Raw genomic sequence first — 20705 nt, forward strand, 5'->3', positions numbered from 1 at the left:
CTTCTCTCTCTCTCCTTGGCGGAACGGGTGGGCTCCTAGCTTAACAAAAACAACTTTGGTAATGGGCACACACGTAAAAAAAGGTCAACCACACGCACTCGAATGCGTATTCCAGAAAGATACCTTGAGAAAAAACACTAGATAGAGTATTAAAAAAAATAAAAGAAAAAGAGTCAAGGGATTACACATACAATGGGCTGTCGCTAGGGGGCGTGCCGTTCGAATACAGGGACGGGCGTCGGTCAGCAGATGCTGGGGGGAAGGGGGGTGAGATTGTTTTTTGGTAGTTTTGTTTTGTTTAGGGCCTGGTGCAGTGAAAGGTGTAGAAGTGTGTGCGGACATTATGCGTAGTGTGCTGTGTAGCGGGTAATATTATGATTTTTTGTTAGCCTAAACGCCAACGTTGCATAGTGACACTTCTTAAGCGTAAAGATAAGGGGATAAGCGAGATATAAGTATAGAATGTATAGAAATAATAACAAGGCAAGATGAGAGAAGTGTGGAAGCAGATAGTGCAAAGTAACTACATTAATTTTCTACTTTTACCGTTTGGTATGCCTCTTCTAAACGACATATAAGCATAGCTACTAGACGAACGCGATGACTGACGGTCCCGCTCAGTCAACTTCCTCCACAGTTCACCTATGCCTGCCCTCTTTGCTGGCAACATACTATACTGAAGGTTGTACATGTTGCGACGGTGAATTGGCGGCACGAACTGACCCGACACCAGGTAGAGCAACACGCTAGGCGAGAAGTAGTGTTTCCGTATGCGATCACCAAGGTCAAAGTATGGTTGGAACATTGCGCGCAGTGACAGCGGTACAGACTGGCACTTGTAAGCACAGAGATGACAAGAGGACACGCAAAAGACTTACCTTGAGCAGCACGTAGGCAGTTGGAGCTAAGCTAGACCCATCTTGTTGGTCCACCGACATATCTCCCGTATCCTGTAACTCGAAGCATATCCCTCCTGGCAAGCGCCCTGGATCCTTGAGCCGCAACATGACTGCAAACAGCGGGAAGTGGTTGAGACATGCAAGTCCCATCTCGAGGCTTGCTTTGAGGCCAATCACAGCAATGCGCGCGCTGGCGAACGTCAGGTAGAAGACGAACACAGTTGGCAGGAGAAAAAACTGAAGCGTGAACAAGATCGTACCGAGCAGTAGCTGGTCCAAGTCGTAGTCGCAGGAATCGATTCGGTTGCGGAGAATGTTGCGTTTCTTGCCACGGAAGAGGTGGAAGAGGGAAATGATAATGGTGAGCTGCCAGTGGAAGATGCGAGCAGACGCAACGTAGAAGGAGTAGATGTGCACAGTGAGCAGGGAGACGAGATCCGAAAAGATTGATATGGGCATAGTGGCGCCAGCAAAGGAGGAGTAGCCAATGATCTGGATGAGTGCGGGCAGATGGGGTCGCAGGAGTGATATGCAGTCTGTAGGTTATTCCGTTAGCGACACTCTACACACTGGCGGCATGCACTTACTAGCCCAGTAGTCAATGACCCAAAGGAACAGGTCACCCAAGAAGGCTGCCAACTCAGTGTTGAGCTTCAAGCCTCCCGGCCACCCCATGAGCCATGATATCATGCGCCGCAGCCCCTCGACTGACCATGCACTGAATATAGTGTCCACTTGTGCTGCCACGAATGACGCATTCTCGATGATGAAGGTTCCTACAGCTATACCCATGATGACATCATTTGCAACCAACCATAGACTGTTATAAAATCGAATGTACTCTGGATGGCTGTTGGTGATGCTCTCCCAATTGGCTTTCCTTCGACGCAAGGTAAGGTACTGAATGGGCCAGTAACATGATTGTTGCAGTCGAATGTCAATTTGCTGTGCTGTCGCAGATATGTCCTTCAAGGCCGGTGAGTCGGAAGCCCCAGGTCGCCAGTGCAAGACCATGATCACAGCTTCTCCCAGTATGCGGTGCGCGATGATGCCGAATATGAAGAGTTGTGCAGCTATAGGCCAGATCCAGACTCTGAACAAGTAGTCAAGCATCATCCATGCATAGTCCCAGAGGTTGTTGGCAGACTCTGCCACGCGCTCACTGACACTCAGTGCCCGCTTCATGCGCCTGCCAATCATGCCGATGTTCTTTTGTAAGAGAGCATTGAGCTCGTACGAACAATTGACCTGCTCGATGATCATTGGCAATGCCAGCTCCTTTTGCGTGGGCGGATGCGCAAGGACTGTGTGAAGCTTCAACCGCTCGACAAGCTGTGCCTTCCTCTTCCGCTCCTTTGCCTCTGCCTCCTCGAGATCAGCAAACACTCCATCCCACTCAGCCACCCGTGTTTTGTCTCCTAATGCAAGTGTGATAGGATTCAGCGAGAGATATTGCATGCGCGTCGGGTGCGGTCGGTCGTATACGATGACTTGAATGGCCGTGAGCGTGTCGGTCGGGTAGTGGATGCGTGGAAAGCGGGTCGAAGGATTGGTGTACACTGTGAGGGGTTCGGCGCCATATGCATCTGGCGGACTCTTTGGGTTTACGCAGCCAACAGCGCGAAGCGCCGAATGTCCACATCGTTGCAGCAGTTCTTGGATGTCGTGTGGGCTGTGTCGCAACAATGTCCCTACAAGCAGCGCATTCTCAACCTGGCGTAAATCCACATCCTGCATGACGGCTACCACGAAGACATCAGTCTTGGAGTTCTCGAATCCGACCAGAACCCCTGGCGCAGAGTCATTTGGAACGTCTGATGGCCAAAATATGCGCATCAAGCCATTGTGCGTGACCATGTCCTCATCCTGCTACCTCGCTAGAAAGAACCGCGACGTTTGAGCTGCTCGCGCGCAGAGATTCCCGTGCCTGCAAGTCTGGGATGCTACAAGTATTTAGTCAACCGGCCATGTGAAGACTTGTACATGCCCTACTGACCAGATCCGTCTCCTGGGCCGCGATGCGCACCACGGGCAGTATGAAGAGGAAAAACAACAGGGACAGCAAGGCGAACCCCTTTGCAGTTCTGGTCACGACGCCGTGGTCCCAGGCGAATATGGCGAGCTCGTACACACGAGTTACAAGGTCCCACCGGGCAGTCGAGTATCCCGCGACGAAGATGCCAATGGTAAGAATGGAGAAGGCGTGCATCTACCCCGTCATGCCAAGCGGTGCCTCGGAACAAGCTGGGTCGGCGTTGGGTTCTCTACGCTAGCGAGCGAGCGTCGGGCAATTGTCTTCGTATATTTGGCAATGGGACAGCGGAACGAGAGGTTGCAGTTGCATGTACATTGCGCAAAACGCATCCTGGCTGCAATCCATAACACCTCGATGGTGGCGTACGTGGAAGGCCCGCATCTTCGGGACAATGCACTAGCTCCGGACGCGGACTAGCGTACACATGTCGCGCTCTGCTCTCAATCGCATCAGCATCACACGTAGCTAAATCCACCGACACGATAAATCTTCGAGAAAGTCTGGATAACTTGACGTGTGACTGACTGGGCCACCTTTGAAACAAGGTAGGTACCATCTTCTGCACCAAAACCTCGCACTACATACTTCCGACTGTTTACACCAGCTGCTTACCGCTGGTTACTACCCATCTATCAAGCACGCATTACTTCAAATGGACAGAGACAACAGAAAGGCTGCTTAGCAGGCAAGAACAACAACCAAATTCCGTCCATATAGTGACATCTGTGCGGCGCCTTTGGACGCCTATCCACAACGCACCAAGAATTGCACGCTGCGTTGTTCGCGTTGATTGGCTGGCGCGTCGCGTCCGTTCGCTCTGAAGTTTCCGTTCACCCCAGCCTCGGTCGGGTTCAGCCGCTCAGACACCGCTTTCTTCTTTTGTCCATACTTTCCAACGTCACGTCATCTTTTCTAGACCCTACTGATTCCCCACAGCCCATTTGAAGTCCTATCTATCAGTTTCACCAAGGCTTGAATTGCCTATTCGGTAACATGGCCATCTGCACTTACTATCAGCGAGGCGCATGCAAGTTTGGAGGTAGACCACCAGCCATCCCATTGATACACCAGACTCACATCAGCTAGATTCTTGCAAAAATGAACACCCCGGAAGTTCGCGAGATGCGAGTCGTGGGGGAAGTGCCTTTGGTGGTTCAAACAACAACCGCTTTGGCGCCTTCAATGGGGATCGCTATCGTCCTGGCCAAAATGGCAGTTCCAACACATTTGGGGGTATGAAAGACCCTGTCGATCGCCCAGAGTACCCTAATCTACGACTCTGAGTGATTTCGATTCTTCGTTGAAACCACACTCACCTAATACAGGTAATCGTGATGCTAAATCGCCAAGCTTCCATCTGGATCGGGACGACATGAAGAACGATCTCACCACTCAACGGCCAATCTATCCGCTGTCTTGCTATGGCCCAGGACGTGAGGCTCCTCGCCAGCTTATCGAGGGGCCAGTCGAGATCAGCCCAGAAGAGCTTCGCCTGCGGTATTATACTCTACGCACAGCCGGCAATGAGTCCCAAGCGGTGAGTCTCAGCAATTGAGACCGATTTTTAGAAACTAACCAATTATAGCAACAAGAAGAATCTGCTCTCAATGAAAAGATGCAACAGCAAGTGAAAGCAATCCTCGATAATATACCTGGTGCTATCCAATATATAGAAGAAGGCGCCAACGTTCATCCAAATCGGATTGACATTGCTAAAGGCAACGCTAATGCAAGTGACTCAACCAACACTGCAAACACATCTTCCACCGCAGCCTCAAATCCATTCATGAAAGCACCAGGAAACCCATTTCAGACAGCAGCTTCGTCTCAAGGATCGGCGTTCGGACAAACTTCCACACCAGCCTTCGGTAAGCCCGCTTTTGGCCAGCCATCAAACCCAGCGCAAACCACATCCGCTTTTGGTCAGCCTTCAAATCCCGGCCAAACTACCTCAGCTTTTGGTCAGGCGTCAACCCCGGGCCAAACTACGTCGCCGTTTGGTCAAGCATCCAACCCAGGCCAAACATCCTCAGCCTTCGGTGCCGCCTCAGCACTTGGTCAAAAGCCGTCACCATTTGGTCAGCCTTCAGCTTTGGGAAGCGGTGTCAGTGCGTTTGGGAAACCCGCTTTTGGCGCCTCTGGATTTGGACAGCCGTCTATGCCTGGAGCAGGAAGCGCGTTTGGGCAAGCCAGTAGTTTGGGTGCAGGCTCTGCGTTCGGAAAGCCATCAACACCAGGCGCAGCATCTGGATTCGGGCAGACAAACGCTTTGGGGCAGAAACCAAATCCCTTCAGCAAACCAGGCTTCGGGCAAAGTGGGTTTGGTCAGCCTGCACAACCCGGTGCTAATGCCTCTCCCTTTGCCCAAGCAGCACAATCTGGCGCGTCACCATTTGGCCAGGCAGCACAGTCTGGCGCGTCTCCTTTTGGACAAGCAGCACAGTCAGGTTCCTCACCTTTCGGCCAGCAAGCGCAGCAAGCAAGTCAACCATCGCCATTCAGTCAACAAGCTCAGCAGACAGCTCAGTCTTCGCCGTTCGGCCAACAAGCCCAACAATCACAGAATCCAAGTCCGTTTGGACAAACCCAGCAAACGCCCGCACAGCCCAGTCCGTTTGCCAGTGCCGCTGCATCCCAAACCCCAGCGTTCGGCCAGCCAAGCAAGCCCTCACCTTTTGGCACTCAACCCACACAACCTGCTGCAACACAATCACAGCCAGCCAACCCCTTCTCCACCACACAGATATCTACAGCCCCAACTAGCACACCTTCACCCTTTGCAACCCAGCCTACTGCTAATATGACGCCCAGCCAGCCAGCACAACAGCAGACCCCGGCTGCGCAGCCCGCTTCAGCAGGGCGTCCACATGTACCTGGCGTGACGCCCGATGGCAAACCCATTGATGCCAAGGACCGATACAAGGAAGGTAAGCCCGAGGAGTACGAGGGTGAGCAAGGAAAGATGCTTGAAGAAATTTACAAGCGTGTTGCCCAGCTTGGTCGGTTCAACGATGACGAGGATATTCCGCTTACGCCGCCAAAGTGTGAATGGATCGCGCCATTGGCGTTGTAGATGGGACAAGATTTTCTTATGTTTTTCTTTCTAAAGGCCTTGCGGATAGAGCGTTGTGATTTCAGTGCAGCATGGGAAATCCATCTGGATAGCGAGAGTATATGACCTGTCACAAAGATATAAATCCACTTTCATTTTGATCTCCCAGTTTCGTCACGTATCAAAAGCGACATTGCAGATGTACATCTCCTTTGTTTCCGATCCTAAGTCCTATATGCATCCACAGTCTCCATCACCCGCCACCCATCTGCCTCGCCCGATCCATAACCCCCGCCTTAATCCTCTCCACAACCTCTCTCCCAAGCCACCTCAATTTGCCATCCTTCCTACAAGCCGTAAGCGCCCACTCAAACACACCCCTCAAAACCCTCAACTCCTCCACCTTCTCGCTCCCCGCAAGTCTCGCAAGCACAAGTCTTGACTCTACAACCGTAGCTCCAGGGTCCAACCAAGATTTGGAATGCTGATCCAGCGGCAGGATCAGACCTGCATCAGAGGCACTGACGAAGTTCGATAAAGACGGAAGTGTAAAAAGCCAGTGGAACAGAAGCTGTGATGTCCGCGAAGACTGCGCATCATTGAGCGCTACAAGCGTAGAACTGAACGCTGTAGCATACGTATCATGCGCGGAGCGCCTCCGCACATGGAGCGTTTGATTGCGTTCAAAAGCTGCGAGATGTGTTGCATTATTCAAGAAATCGAGGGTCGTGGGCCAGTAGCTCTGATCTGCCGTTTCCAGCTTACTTATCAGGGGCAGCTCGGGTAAGAGACACGGGGCAACGAGGTTCTTCGTCTTCGAGCCGTCGGGGAGACGGGATTTGAAGTGGATAGTGATGGGCATGGAGATTGCGCGGCCGGTGTCTACGTCGCGGATGACAAGGCAGCGGGGTTCGGCGGCTAGGACCCAGAAGTGGCGGAAGGCTTGGAGGTGGGCTTTTGAATCTTGGACATCTGAGGGGAAGATGGGGTAGAAGGCGCAGATGAGACTGGCGATGGCTTTGTTGCTGCGGCTGAAGGTTTGCGTGCCGCCGGCAATGAAGAGGGCGCCAAAGGCCATGTGGGCTGCGAGGTGGGAGCCGTAGGGGATGTCTGGTCCGATTCGGCCGTGTAAACCGCGAAGACGACGGAAGACGTCGAGGTCACCTGTGCCGGCCATGACGGTGGCGGCTGCTAGGGCGATGAGATCCTGACAGTTCCGTACTGTGTTCTTAGATAATTTAGAATCATATCGCACAGCTGGCAGCTTGTTGATTCGAATAAACTGATCCAGATACTTGATCAGGAAATCGCGTACTTGAGTGTCTCCAGTACCAGCGTGTTTGAGACTGACACTCCACAATAGACCGGCAAGGATGTTGTAAAACGGCATCTGTTCGCTTCGTAGGCGTGTGATTCCCTTAAGATCAAAGGCCTCGCGGTACTCAAAGGGAAGGTTTCTGATGATCCACGAATCTGATGCTTCGATGTTATCCCACATGATGAGGTGTTTCGCCAAGGTGCGTAGCAGGAAAACATCGGGGCGGACATAGTCAAATTGCGGCAGTGTATCTGGAATGTCGATTTTGCGGGCTACGCTTTGGTCGTGGGTTTTCATGAAAATCAGGGCCACTGCGATGACTGCTCCGGCGGTCGCTTGGTCGAGGATATGTACGACATTTACTGGCTTGGGTGAGACAGCGACAGTCATGAGGCGTTCAACAATGCGCATATCGTGAAGACCTCGGAGATCCTTTCCCTTGCCCAAGTTGATGAAGCCGAGCGCAAAACCGGCAGACAGCCTATAGGCTTCATCACGCAGAGAGTCTGGTGGTTCGGAGGGATCTGGTACCTCCACATGCTCAATCTCCGAGAGCATCACCTCGCTCATGCGACGGTGCTGAGTGTTGTAATAAAGTAAGCCGATACCCATCAGCCCTGTGGTCTGCGTATACGGGGATAGGTTCAGTTCTGCTGCTCCCGCTGGCAACATTCTAGTGACGTGTACAGACAGCAGTCGTGTGACGAGTGTGTCCATTGTGCCCATGAATGAAGCAGCCAATCCTAGCAGTAGCCCAACCGATGTCATGGTGTGTTTGGGGGTAAGATACTTGAACGACAACCATTTGGCAATTGTCCTCAAATGTCCATTCAAGCCTAAACCGAGCAAGAGTCCAGCATGTTTGTTAGTCAATTCAGCAGGCTTGTTGTACATGATCCACGAAGTATCAATGCCTTGGGCATCTCGCGAGATACCGAGTCCAGCTGCGGCACCGGCGTTGAAGAAAGCCCAAAAGTATTTTTCTTCGGAATAATTTTGCCGTTCAGCTGTTACAACGTTACCCATAGGCTTCATGAGACAGGAGGTGGAGAAACCATAGAGAGGGTACTTCTCTGTCAGTAGAGGCTTCTTGCTACTAAACTTGATCATGGAGCTGCCCACAGGCAGGGAGAAGGTGCGAATCATAACCCATTGCATGAGCGCCTTCTGCCCCTCAAGCATTGCAGCGTCGTCTTGCCTGTTGTCGGCTTTGTATTCGGCAACAGTCTGTCGCAACGGCTCCAATAGCGTGTAAGCTTCCATAAACCGCCTATCCTCGCGAAAAATCAGTCGTGTAATATAGTGGCGATCAACTTCGGCTGTCGACTGCATAGGCTCCACACGATCAGCGGCCTGGCATATGGTATGGACATCGCGCGTGATGCCAGCTGCATGAAGAGCGCCACCAGACGTATTAAGATGGCTGTCATTAAAGAAATCTCTAGTTGAGGTATGACGGATATCGAGGTCTTCGCGCTGCACAAGCTTCAAAAGTGAGCTTGACCATGTTGTAGGTGGGTTCGCCTGGCATCTTGTGATTGCTTCCATCAGCGGTGCCTTGGCAGCCTCTGGCAACGTAGCTAGCATATCGGAGTTGATGTCACACCTCTGAATCAGCTCAACTACTCGTCTAGGGCTCGAAGCAGGGTCAATATCGCGGAAGAAATTATGCAGTGCCACTGTTCGGGGTGTGACGCCTGCTATGATCTCATCGATATTGATGGAAGAGTGTGGCGAGGCTTTAGACTTTCGAATAAGCGTCGCCAATGTGGGAAACGGAGCGTAGTGTTGAGATCCTGTAACAGTGGTGAGCCAACCCAAGATGGATGGCGGCGTATCCCATGGCTGGCCGTGTAGGCGAACTTTGCTCGAGAGCATGGACTCTTCGTAAGTCCAATCATGGCTTGAGCCTCCATCGAGGTCGAAGAAGCTTCCTTGTCTCCAGTCCCAAGCATCCCATCGCAACCAATAGCTAATCTGTGCTAATATGGGTGCAAGGTTGCCAGGCTGAACACCAGTAAAGTCTTGACACAACTTATCCAGTTTGCGCTCTTCTCGGAAGAGATGTAGAGAAACGACGATTTCAGAAAGGGATGAAATGCGGAGGTCTTGTTTCTCGGAAGGAGACATCCGTCTCCAGTGGTCGCTTGTCGCTTTGCCGATTGGTGATTGCAAATATCGCCGTGCAATCTCAAGACAAGAGGGGATTGTGTCATCTTTGACCTTGACCTGCTGTGCGATTGAGGGTAAATGCTCTTGTGATAACTGATTTTTCGACAATGGGCTCATGGTGGTAGTTGACATGGGGCTCAGACGCAAAGCCCAAGTCCAAGGTGATGATTCCCAACTTCTCACATGGGCTCTTGAAGTCTGACGACTGCACATGAGACGCCATGCCGAGTCTGCATCGTCTATCAGCTCATCTGGCTTGGCTTGGCTTGAAGGGCGACCCAAGCTTCTGCGTTGGATAGACTTTGAACGGGTCTTGATTTTGCTTTTTTTCTCTTCGATGAAGGGAACAACAAGAGTGAACAAAGTTGCTACAAAGGCCGACCAGTCTGCTGTTGTTTTTTCGGACCCTTCTTCCGAAAGTGACTTGCGAATGTGCCACCATATCTCCAGGATGAAGTCACCAGTGTAGTTGGGGAGGACCGTTAACAGCACTTTGAAAAGCTCTGCCACATGTCCATCTGAAGGCGACAGGCGCAGAAACATCCGGTGCCTGAAGTATTGACTGTCGACAACATCAAGCCTCCCACTTGCACCAGCAGATAACAGCTGTTGTAAAGGTTGACTGGCGGTTATAGTTCGCTTGGACCCTGCAGCTGCCCTACTCTGCCCGAGATGTAATATGGCGTAGGGATCATGCAACTTTAAGGGGCCTAGACTGAACTTCATTGGTAGATGCGTACCCCATCCTGCAGTTAACGATAAGCAAGCTTCTTGGGGATCGTTTGAAATGAGCTGGACGACACGCTCAACATGGCCGTCACGTAGCTTGATTAGGTCCAATGCACCCTCAAGTTCCCGGCTACTAACAAACCTAGGAACGCAGGCGTACCGGGGAGCAGCGCTGTTGGAGCCCGATTGTGTTGCTGATGCCGAAGGGGATAGCCGCTTCCGCGTTACTGCCAGCTCGCACTCAAGGGGGTGCTGTAGCGACGGGTGTGATATGTACATGTACAGCTTCCGTTCATGTAGTGTTGCTGAGTTAAAGGGCGCATTAAGTGTAAGCACCTCGGGCTGTGTTTCACTCTGTGTGCATGTCAATGATGTGATTCTTTTAAGCCGGTTATATTGCAACATACCTGTGGAGCCGACGGATTTCCGAGGGCAAACAACCCGGTCCTGAGATATTGCGTAACTGGAATTTCGGCAATTGCACTAACGACCAACTCCTTGTGAAGCCCATCACCAGGTCGAGGGCCACCTTTAGCATCGGGCGGCGCAAACAAATCGTCAAGTTCGTCGTAGTCCTCGATGGTGTCAAAAGTATCCTCTTCCATAGCATCGTCAAAAGTTTCATCAATTGAGACAGCACCTAAGCTCATTCGCGATGTAACGCTCCCAGGAGTAGAGGCTCTGTTGCGTGACTGTGAGAGGCCACCAAAGCTGGTGCGATCGTGGCCCAGTGAATGTCGACTTCGCTGGCTTGCATTGAAGCTTGCGGAGAAGCTACCGCCCAGGCTATTTCGGGATGTTGCCTTGTCCTGAAAAGCACTCCTATCGAAGCTAGTCGAAATCTCGGCGCGGGACAATAACGAACTCACTCGCCTCGACTCTTTGGGTTGGCGCGTAATGTCAGAATCGGGATTGAGCTGTGAAGCAAGAGCATCATCTACAGCCTGATCAGACAGACGTTCTTTGGCTGTGATCTTGAATGAAGGTGGTTGAGCCTTGCTTCGTGGGGCTCCCCCAAAGCTTTCTCTTAACCTGTCAGCGCCACGAATTGAGGGAGTTGTTGCTCCCGTGCCAGGTACAGTGGTACCGTGAGAGCTACGTCTTCGCGACTTGGTGATTGGCAGAGGAACGTGTTGTTTGCGAGAAGTGGATATAGATTTTGGCTCAAGGTAGGCCGCAGACCAAATGGTCAATACATTCGTCTCATGGTTTGCAGTTACTACTAGCAAAAGGGGTTTGTCATTACCGCTGCGATCAAAGAGAAGCTCATTCTGTGGCGATACGTATATGATGTCCTCAGCGTTATCAATGGCTTCCAGTCTTCGAGTACCAGAACCATTGGTGGTCAACAGGCTGCTACGGAGACCTCCCGACACGACAGTTACCACCAATCCCAGCTCTGACAGCGGATCTGTGAACGAATACAACCTGGGTATCGCCTCTGAGTTCACAGGCGCAGAAGGGTTGATCAAGTCGTCAAGGTACATGGTCGCGCCTGAGAGGCGAGACGTGCCACGGCGTGATGTTCCAATAGAAGAGACATTGCGATTATTTGGCTGTGATAGGGTCTGGGTGAAGGAGAGGTGCTGGGAGAGAAAAGACTGGTTGGTTGTGAGGAAGGAATTTACTGGGGCCGCAGGGAGCGGTGGACTGGGGGGTGGGGGGTGCAGTGGTGCCAGCTTCCTCTGTACCAGGACACCTCGAGCAGCAGGAAAGGCCTTGTCTACCTCAAAGGGGAGGTTGACGACATGGGTAGTGCCAGACAGGAAGAAGACGTGGGCCTGGGACCTGAGGAAAACAATAAGGGCGCGGGAGCGGACCTCGACTGTGGCGGGTGAGTTGTTGACTGGGGCTGTTGGATCCGTAGCCGGCTGGGTGCCCTGGGTGAGGAAGCTCTGGGAATGATGGGCGGCATTCTGAGCTTGCGTGCTCTGTGCCCTGTCTGCAAGTCCATGTGCGGGCTCATCGACGACAAACCAAGTCAGAAGTGCGTGCTTCAATGGCTCTTTTTCGACTTCAAAGTTGAATGCCTTGCGAACAAGGCCGCCGCGTGACCAGACGACATGGTGTTTGGTGGTAACAAGCTCGTCGGGCAGGTCGTCGTCGGTGTATGTGTGCCAGGCATAGTCGGCTTGGGTGCTGTCTTCGGTCAAGATGCCCTCTTGCACCAGATACGGCCAGGCGGATGGCTTGTGGACGCCGATGGAGCAGAGAGAGGCCATGGCGACACTCGTCTTGCCATATGGGCGACACCTGGGCCTGGTGCGGGGGCGGGGTGGTTCGTTGCCGGGGCCTGGTGGTGGTGATATGTCTCTTTGTTGGTGACGCGCTATGGCCGTGCCTCCAGCGCGTCTTGCCCGAAATGTTCAACCTCCGCATCACCTCCGACCTTCCTTCACTCGCTCCCTCCCATACACACCCTCCCCGTCGCCATGGAGCCCATCGTCGCCACCAAGGGCAAACTGACACAGCTGAGGTGATTTCATGTTGCCTTTTGCCCCCCGGTACTGCCACTGACCACACCGCTGTCTAGGTATGAGCTTCGGCATCGCGTCCTCACCTCGGCCGTCTACCCTGTGAGAGCTCCCAATGGCTCCACGATTGTTCTCTATGGCCACGAGACTGGCGTCGGTATTCTCTGGAGAGGCGGCAAGCGGCTCAAGCAGTCAGCGCCTCAACCCCAACAGCCAGCCAAGCCGCCCAAGGTCAACGGCACCAGCGGCGATGCCATCATGATCATCGACTCGGACGACGACGCGCCTGCAAAAGCCACCCCTCAACCCCCACCCAAGGCTGAGTTCGAGGTGGACGACGAAGAGCTCGACCCAGACCATCCATATCCCTCAATCGTTCAGCACATCTCGCTGTCCCTCAGCACCCAAGTCCGTCACATCGCCGTGCCTCAGATCCCCCATGCGTCTGCTCTGCGCCCAGGAGACACCACACCACCCATCCTCAGCAAGAGCATTGTCTTTACCGTCGCATGCGCCGACTCTACCGTGCGCTTAATCACGCTGCCATTGAGTCCCCCTCCGAATGCGGCCAAGGCCAGTCCGTTCAGTTCAACGTCGCAGTTTGGCGAGGAAATTATCAAGATTCAAGGCCACCAGAGCATTCCGAGGGGTGTCACCATGACTTGGACTGCCAGAGATGAGCCTGGTGTATCAGAAGATGCAGAAGACGACATGGACATTGATGGCGAGGGAGAGACCGGTGCGACACCTAGTGGCAGACGTCGCAAGCAACAGTCGCGCCCGCGCTCCCAACCGCGTGGCGAGGAAGGCTTCGACCTACTCGTAGCCTCACACTCTGCCGAGCTAGGAGGTCTGCTGAGGATCTTTCGCTTTGAGCTATCTGAGACGGTGATCAAAGTCGCGCACCCTGTCGTACCATGTAAAACGCTCACCTTGCGCAAACCCGCCTCCCGAGTCGCTTTCAATACCGCCCAATATCCGAAGCGTCGGCACTCCCAATTGCTCATCACCGATTCCACAGGAACCGCACGGATATACGACCCATTTGCTGCACCCAATCGCAAGCAACGAATGGGTGGCGCTTCCTCTGAGCCAGGTGCCTTTATAATTACATTGAGGACAGCATTCGAGCCTGTAAAGAATGTTACACTTACGCCTCCGGTCCTCGCTTCGCGTAAAGCCATCGTCGATGCCGCCTGGGCCTCGGATGGCCGTCATATCATTGCCCTGTTGGCAGACGGTGAATGGGGAGTTTGGGATGTTGATCGTTCTGGCCCAAATCCACCAGCAGATCCCTCGGTCTTCTCTCTACGAGGTTATGTTGGAACATCAGAAAAAGACGCAAGTAGCAGTGGCCCCTCCAGCCCGAAACGCGCCAGTCGCAACTCATTAGCCCCCATGACGCCCAATACACGCCGCAGAAAGGAAGAAGCGTTATTCCAAGGAACCTCGACGAGCTCGGCTGTTGTAACGCGTGGTGGCATCTCCGTCGCCACCTTGCCATCAGCCAATGGCACCTCAGAAGATTCGGTCATCATCTGGTATGGCTCAGAGATTTACAGGATAGCAGACCTTGCCAAGTTCTGGGCTCGCACTGTCTCTGCTAGCAATGGCAGCTCATTGCCCGGCCCCGGTCTCCAAATACAAGACGTGTCACTCTGCGGAGAAGCCATCACATCTGTCTCCCAGTTTGACACTACAGCACAGGCCTCACGCATGGCCGTTGCAAGAGATACTCTGATACCATTGGAACATCGCCTAGTCATCGCTGCAAGCACTAGCCAACCTCTCGGACGAGACATGAACGCTGTGTTTGCACGCGAACAACTCGAGGAGGAAACGACCACCAGAACCGACCAGGCCCTACTCACTCACGGTGAGCTAGACCTTGGTGGTATGGACAGAATGCTCGAAAGCATGGAAAGCAGCGTCACCAATGGCGCTGTGTCAAAGAACTTGACTGCAGGTGGACCTCGCAAGGTCCTTTTTGCATCCTCTGCAGCTTAACCGCAGTACATGAATACCCCAAGACAGCACGCGACATGAAGCTCACCACTTGTTGAACCATAGGATACTTGAAGCCTTGTTTGTGATATCCCCAAAAAATAATCCAATTTTCTTATCTCTATCGGCCCCTTTATCCTCCTACCGTAAGCATCTCTCTATTCCTCACCTCCTTTCTCCGTCCCTCCTCTCTCCTCTTACCTTCTCACCCGAAATCTTCAAACAAAAAAAGAACCTCGCGGCCTAAGGTGGAGCTCAGTGACCAGACCCATTCCTGCTGCTCAGTATAGCCCTTGCGAGATATCAACCAAAGTCTCCCCACACCAGTCGCCGACGATGTGTCGCTCGTCCTCTCTTCCTCTCGTAGGATGGTGTGGTAAAGCCTTGTTTCGTCTGGATAGCTGGTGGGAGGCGTGCACTCCAACACACAATCCCTCCAATCACAACCACCTTTTCTTTGTTTTTTCATCCTTTTTGTCTTGCTTGCACCGAGTCTCCTCCACTTTTTTTGTACTCTAGCCGGTTGTGCGACCTTGTAAGGGGACGTGCAATGTCGGGTGAGGACGGGTACGGTGGGTGTGATGAGGGTGTGGGGGAGATGGAAGGGGAAGATGGGTGATTTGGGGGGGAGAAGTAGAGTGCGACATATTTTTTGTCTTTGTATGTTGAACTCGTGATGTCGTGAATAACAATATATGAACTTTCTCAAGCTGACTAGTTATGTGTTTTGGCTACGAACCTTGCAAGCGTAGAGGCTATATCATTTCTTCGAAATAGATAACACCCATAAATAAAATCTCAATTCATTAGACCGAACAAAAAGACACAATTCTAGCAATTAACGCAACTCAGAAACCCTGTAAACGCCTCAACGCTACACATCCTCAATGACCCTCCCAACAAACCCTTCCAGCCCAGCCATACCCTTCGCACCCCTCTCATTCCCACCCGAAATCCCACCCGGCATAACAAGCACTCTAGCACCCACCTCTACAAACTCCCGCGAAGCAATAAACTGGAACGTAACAACGACATTCGGCGGTTCAGCCCCCGCAGCATCCACCTGGTCCTCCGTCTCACTATCAAACCCAAACCCAAACCCATCTTCGTCATCATCAGCAGCAGCAGCAGCGTTTCGATCTACACTGCTAGTCTGAGGAGCGGGCGGCTCAGCAGCCACAGAAACGACTTTGGACGACGCCCTGACACTAGCGATATACACGATAACGGCACTTCCGACACCGAGGTCCCTAACGCCTTGTGCCTGTTTATCTTCAAATCGCACACGAATGACTTTGTGCGCTTTTGGTTCGCGGACTACAAGTACCATGCCTTTCCTGATACGATTGATGGACGTGGTGACCATGGGCGAATCCGCGGGCATGATGCCCATGGTGCCTACTTGACCCGCGAGTAGCGTTCGCACCGGCAATCGAAGATTGCGGAGCGATGTGATGCGAACGCGGCGCCACTCGCTATGGCTCTCACGCAGAGAGGTGTTTTTGGACTTGGTGGTGAGGGCGCCTGGGAAGGATCGAGATTGCGCTATCGGGAGCTTACGACTTGGTTGCGCGCTGCCGCTGTCACTGTCGTCGGAACTGACTTCGGCGGGGTATGGACCCAGCAGTAATTCGTCTCCAATTGATAATGAGCCGTAGCGGATGTAACCGCCGATGATGGCGCATTGCTCATCTGGGGCGCTCATACCCACGCTGTAGACATCCTCGATGTAGAAAAGCGGTGATGGGGACTCAGGTGGTGGCTGTTCTGGCTGTTTGGGCATAGGAAGCTTGCGCAGGAACGCATGCAGTTTCTGCATGCCTGTTCCTTTGACTGCACTGGTGAGTACTACAGGTACTGCTGCAAGAGGGGAGTCCTCCAGCAGGCAAAGTGTCTTTTTTGTTTCCTCAAGATCGGCTGCTTCGACTGTATGCAAATCGGCTTCTAGTACTGTCGTCGAAGAGTCAGTGATAAGACAGGGCTTCCTGTTGTGCTCTCTCAAGGCTGCAAAGAGTTTGACTAAAGTACTTTTTAGTCCGTTCTTGGTGGCAAGGTCATACTTGGTGATGACGATCACAAGTGGTAGCTCCAGAGCAAGACATAGTTCCAAGTGTGCATGAGAAAGGTCAAGATCTGCCGCAGCTGGTCCAAGTAATTCTTCTGACGTGGGCGATGCTCCAAGCTTGCCAGAAGAGTCTTCTGTATTATCCGCAGGGACGCATAAAAGTGTCCAATGGGGTTGCCTGTACCATGTCAGCGCTACTCAAAATATGAAAATAGAGCAAACTAACCAGCCAACGATTCCACGAACAGTGGTACGCCTGAACCGGGGGTGGCCGGCAGAATCCGAGAGAAACACAAGTCTGCCGTTTTCTACAGACTCGACTGCGGCATGAATATCTATCCAGGACGATACATCCCCAGACCCGTAACTAATGACTTGCGTGTGATCATCCGTGTCACGGTATCCTATCAGCTCTTGGGTGACGGAGCTGGTCATACCCGATGCAATCTCATGTCTATGTTTGAGCAAACTAAGGCGACTTTTCCCACGGCCGTTGTCTAAAGTGGCGGTAGAAAGCGTTCCGAGAAGAGTGGATTTCCCGGACATAGTGGCTCCAGTGACTGATACCCGCATCTGCTCACTGGTAGCCTGTGGTGCCTTGGCTAGAGCTGCGTTGCTGTCTGCTGCATTTGGCGTATCCTCATAAGCGCCATTACGATCCTTCTTTGTGTGGTCCACCAGATGCTGTTCCGGGCGCACTAGAGCCTCGGCGACTAATAGTTGTGATCTTTGTACTCTCTGCTGTGTAGTGCCTGCATCTTCAACCCATTCACACTCGCCGACTGGGACCCTACGCAAGACTTCTACCCCACAGCCCAAACTCGCAGCCATGGCGCGCAAATTGTTCAGACTTTCTTCCATCTCATCCTCTGCCAAGCCAACAATGCTTCCATCATCAGCGATACCAATCTCGTAGAGCGCACCCTTACTCTCTTCAAGCCCAGGGAGAAGCCGTTGTGGCATTTCAGGGGCTGAGAGGCGCGCATCGTCTGGGAAATGGGGAAGTACAGGAGCTGTCGATGAGGATATGTGATAAGGGCATGACTGTTGCAACCGCCATAACAGCTGCGTCGTCAACTGCTCAAGACGATGCTGCTTTGACTGTGTAGAGGCCAACGGTGGGGGAGTATTTTGAACGAGGCCCGACTCTAATATACTACGACCCACAGATCCTGGTATAGGAATATCACTTCGACGAGTAGACCCAGACATATGCCGACCAGTGGTTACTCGAGTGAACGACCGTCGCTGCCTCAGAAGTAGATGCAGCTTATATTCTGTTGGACCATCCTGAGGCTCTGCCTCCAACCTAGTAATATTTGTATAGTCTACCGCATTCGCTAGAAGATCTCCGTGTGGTCCCTGCTGCTCGCCATCGCCGCTGATTCTCGAAAGAGGAGACTTGGTCTTTTGGTAGGTATTCGACGGTTCCGTCAGGTCGCCAACTGAAGTTGCCGCCCATGGCGACGAAACGCGAGGCGGGTCGGGGTCGAAAGTGAATATAGAAGCCATTTTGTCGGGATTGTAGTTGGATGTAGCTGGAAATGTCCAACTTTCTATGTATTAGTTGGGATGATTTGAAATGTTCCAAACTCGTCAGATGGTGCGTTAAGGTGTTCTTTTAGCAGAGACGGTGTATAAACGTGGTAACGATCGCGAATTAGTGTGTAAGGAGTGGGTCCGGAATAATTGCGATAAAAGAGGAAGCATTTTGACGGGTGTAGAGCACAAGTAATGGGTGAGACTTCGTCAAACGATAGCTAGAGACAGCTCGCTGGGGAGCTGCGTGAAGATGCCAACGAGGCGATCACAGACTGAAGGAAGACATTGGTATATTCGATTCAGTAAGATAGCGAAGCAGGTGGCAGCAAGCGATATGGTGGTATGAGATGGTCCTCAAAGGTTACAAGTATCAACTTGTCGTGATGTTAGCCATTGGTCCGAGCTCGGGGCTGCGGGGAGTCACCGTTCAGTGGGGCAAGCCATCATCCATCGTTGCTAGGCTCCCGTGTGAATAGTGGCAAGATGCAACGCCCTTCTATCGCCCTTTGACTTCGCATCTGAGTGCTCAAACCTATATGAATTCTGTGGTTCACTTATTGTGAGCTTGTTCCATGAGTATGCCATTGCCATCATCCCCCAAAGTAAAAGGGCTGCTAAAGCATCCACATCACCCGTTGTCGTCAGATTGAAGCGCCTTTCTACCTTCTTGTACCCCAAGCGCCATCTACAAACACTGCAGGAACATCAGGTCTGATTGCACAGGACTGTCGAGTCAGCTGGTGACTCCTCCCTTGATCACGCTGGAGTTGCGTAGCACTGCGGCGCAGTAGATGATGTTATGCACTCGAGGGCCCAGATCTTGCCTGACTTCTATACCCGTCACAGTGGGTTCTTGACCGGAAAACCGGCAAGTCAACAACGCTCCAGACCGTCGTTGTGGGCACCCCGTAATACCCCAGGGGACAAAACAGGCCGAAGCTGAAGTATGGCCACGCATTGGCCACTCATGTCTACTTTTGAACTTCGGAGGCATTAACATGCATCAGCATCAGCACCAGCATCCACTACAGGTGCCGAAGAAACACCAGTTCTAGTATACGATCCCAGGGGTTGGCGCAGTACTTGTTTAGTGAACAGAGACCAAAAGACTTGGTAGGCACACTCTGATTGGCTGTGATGTTGTCTCTTTTCTGCATGGAGCAGGTGTTGCGACTTAGTCAAATCTGCTCTGTTTCACTGAGATTTTTCTTCGTACTCATATGCGCCACTGTTAGTAGTATTTTCTGAAGCTGCCAGCGATGAGCACACAACTTAGACATGATGACTGCATAGCACAGCACATACAGATCGAAGATGCCGATGCCGACGCAACCACATTCAAGTTGCGGTCGGCAGCAGTAGCGGCCAAAGAGGCAGCGACTAGCATACCGCTTTCGGCCGTATCGTACCCCATTACGTCTATAATTGCGGGTCTCCTAGGTCGCACTGCAGTAATAGGCAGTCTCTTGCAACCATCGACTACTTGCTGCCGTTGTGTCTCATAGTCAACCCTCTCCACGCGAAGGCCGCTTCCTTGCAAGCGCCCTGACCGTTTAGAGGCAGTGAACGGCAACTGATATTAGCCGGCTTTCTCGAAGGTAGTACGACAGTCTGTCTGAAGCGGTATAGCTAACAACCGAGTAAGTATTTGCGGGCTAAATCCATGGTTCTGGGGTCTTAGTGTAACTAGGGAACATGCAGGTAAGCCTCGTGCGGCGCCCACGAGGTCACCACATGGGTTGTATACTCGGGCCATTGCTTCCTCGCACGATGGGTTACCACGCGAGCGAGCATGCAAGTCAGTTGTTGGCGATTCAACCGCTGTCATGGTCTGGCTGCAGTGACCGTGTCAAGTCTCCGCCAGGGAACGGGTCGCCTATAATAAGCTTCACAGGCTTTTCTACCCTAGTGTATATCACCTGCGGTGCGGAGTCCCAGAGGTGCACATCCAGTTCGGTTCTGGAGAGGTTCCCGGCGTCCTTTGCGCGTCTGGATCACCTTGTCAAAGCGCTTAACACGAGATGAGGCTGGCCCCCACCTGTCCCGACTCCCCCCTAGCATATACTTAATGCATGCATGCACGTATTTACTTACTGTGATGTCGCCGCTCGGTCGAGATCGTATGATACAGACGTAGCGAATGTCCATCACTTCTTGGCCGCGCCATGTGCACTTTCTTTCGTATCAGGTCGAACAATCAAGGCCATCGTAATGTGGGGCCTCTTTCAGGCAACCGACCATACCACTCTTAGTAGACCATACGACTCAGACATTTTGAAAAGGGCCCAGTCGACAAGGGCTGCAACTGTGCCGTCGGCGATTGCACCCTGACACGGCGAATCATCCGGCAACGAGGAAAAAAACATCCCACGGACAATTGTTTTGCGCCATTCGCTGGGTGTGGGCAAGAATGGA

The 20705-nt window shown here is 52.5% G+C and overlaps 6 protein-coding genes across 6 annotated transcripts; 2 read left to right on the plus strand and 4 right to left on the minus strand.

Moving 5' to 3' along the window:
• Positions 1-523: 523 nt before the first annotated feature.
• Positions 524-2756, minus strand: COCMIDRAFT_34131 (uncharacterized protein; the record flags this gene model as incomplete). Its single annotated transcript, XM_007686842.1, has 3 exons — positions 524-829; positions 879-1435; positions 1487-2756. 3 exons carry the CDS (start codon positions 2754-2756, stop codon positions 524-526), a joined length of 2133 nt encoding a protein of 710 aa, XP_007685032.1.
• A 20-nt stretch (positions 2757-2776) lies between these two features.
• On the minus strand, positions 2777-3108 carry COCMIDRAFT_87387 (uncharacterized protein; the record flags this gene model as incomplete). The annotated part of the gene is made up of 2 exons (XM_007686889.1): positions 2777-2842; positions 2896-3108. 2 exons carry the CDS (start codon positions 3106-3108, stop codon positions 2777-2779), a joined length of 279 nt encoding a protein of 92 aa, XP_007685079.1.
• An 819-nt stretch (positions 3109-3927) lies between these two features.
• On the plus strand, positions 3928-6007 carry COCMIDRAFT_87471 (uncharacterized protein; the record flags this gene model as incomplete). The annotated part of the gene is made up of 4 exons (XM_007686890.1): positions 3928-3973; positions 4021-4167; positions 4260-4471; positions 4520-6007. 4 exons carry the CDS (start codon positions 3928-3930, stop codon positions 6005-6007), a joined length of 1893 nt encoding a protein of 630 aa, XP_007685080.1.
• A 232-nt stretch (positions 6008-6239) lies between these two features.
• COCMIDRAFT_87248 (uncharacterized protein) lies at positions 6240-12427 on the minus strand (the record flags this gene model as incomplete). The annotated part of the gene is made up of 2 exons (XM_007686891.1): positions 6240-10559; positions 10613-12427. 2 exons carry the CDS (start codon positions 12425-12427, stop codon positions 6240-6242), a joined length of 6135 nt encoding a protein of 2044 aa, XP_007685081.1.
• Positions 12428-12637: 210 nt separating this feature from the next.
• Positions 12638-14686, plus strand: COCMIDRAFT_87302 (uncharacterized protein; the record flags this gene model as incomplete). The annotated part of the gene is made up of 2 exons (XM_007686892.1): positions 12638-12681; positions 12739-14686. The coding sequence occupies 2 exons, from the start codon at positions 12638-12640 to the stop codon at positions 14684-14686; spliced, it is 1992 nt and encodes a 663-aa protein (XP_007685082.1).
• Positions 14687-15557: 871 nt separating this feature from the next.
• Positions 15558-18260, minus strand: COCMIDRAFT_34136 (uncharacterized protein; the record flags this gene model as incomplete). The annotated part of the gene is made up of 2 exons (XM_007686843.1): positions 15558-16926; positions 16975-18260. The coding sequence occupies 2 exons, from the start codon at positions 18258-18260 to the stop codon at positions 15558-15560; spliced, it is 2655 nt and encodes an 884-aa protein (XP_007685033.1).
• Between the last annotated feature and the right edge of the window lie 2445 nt (positions 18261-20705).

The sequence above is a fragment of the Bipolaris oryzae genome, assembly GCF_000523455.1.
Source record: "Bipolaris oryzae ATCC 44560 unplaced genomic scaffold scaffold_23, whole genome shotgun sequence".
In the NCBI taxonomy this organism is placed as follows: Eukaryota; Fungi; Ascomycota; class Dothideomycetes; order Pleosporales; family Pleosporaceae; genus Bipolaris; species Bipolaris oryzae.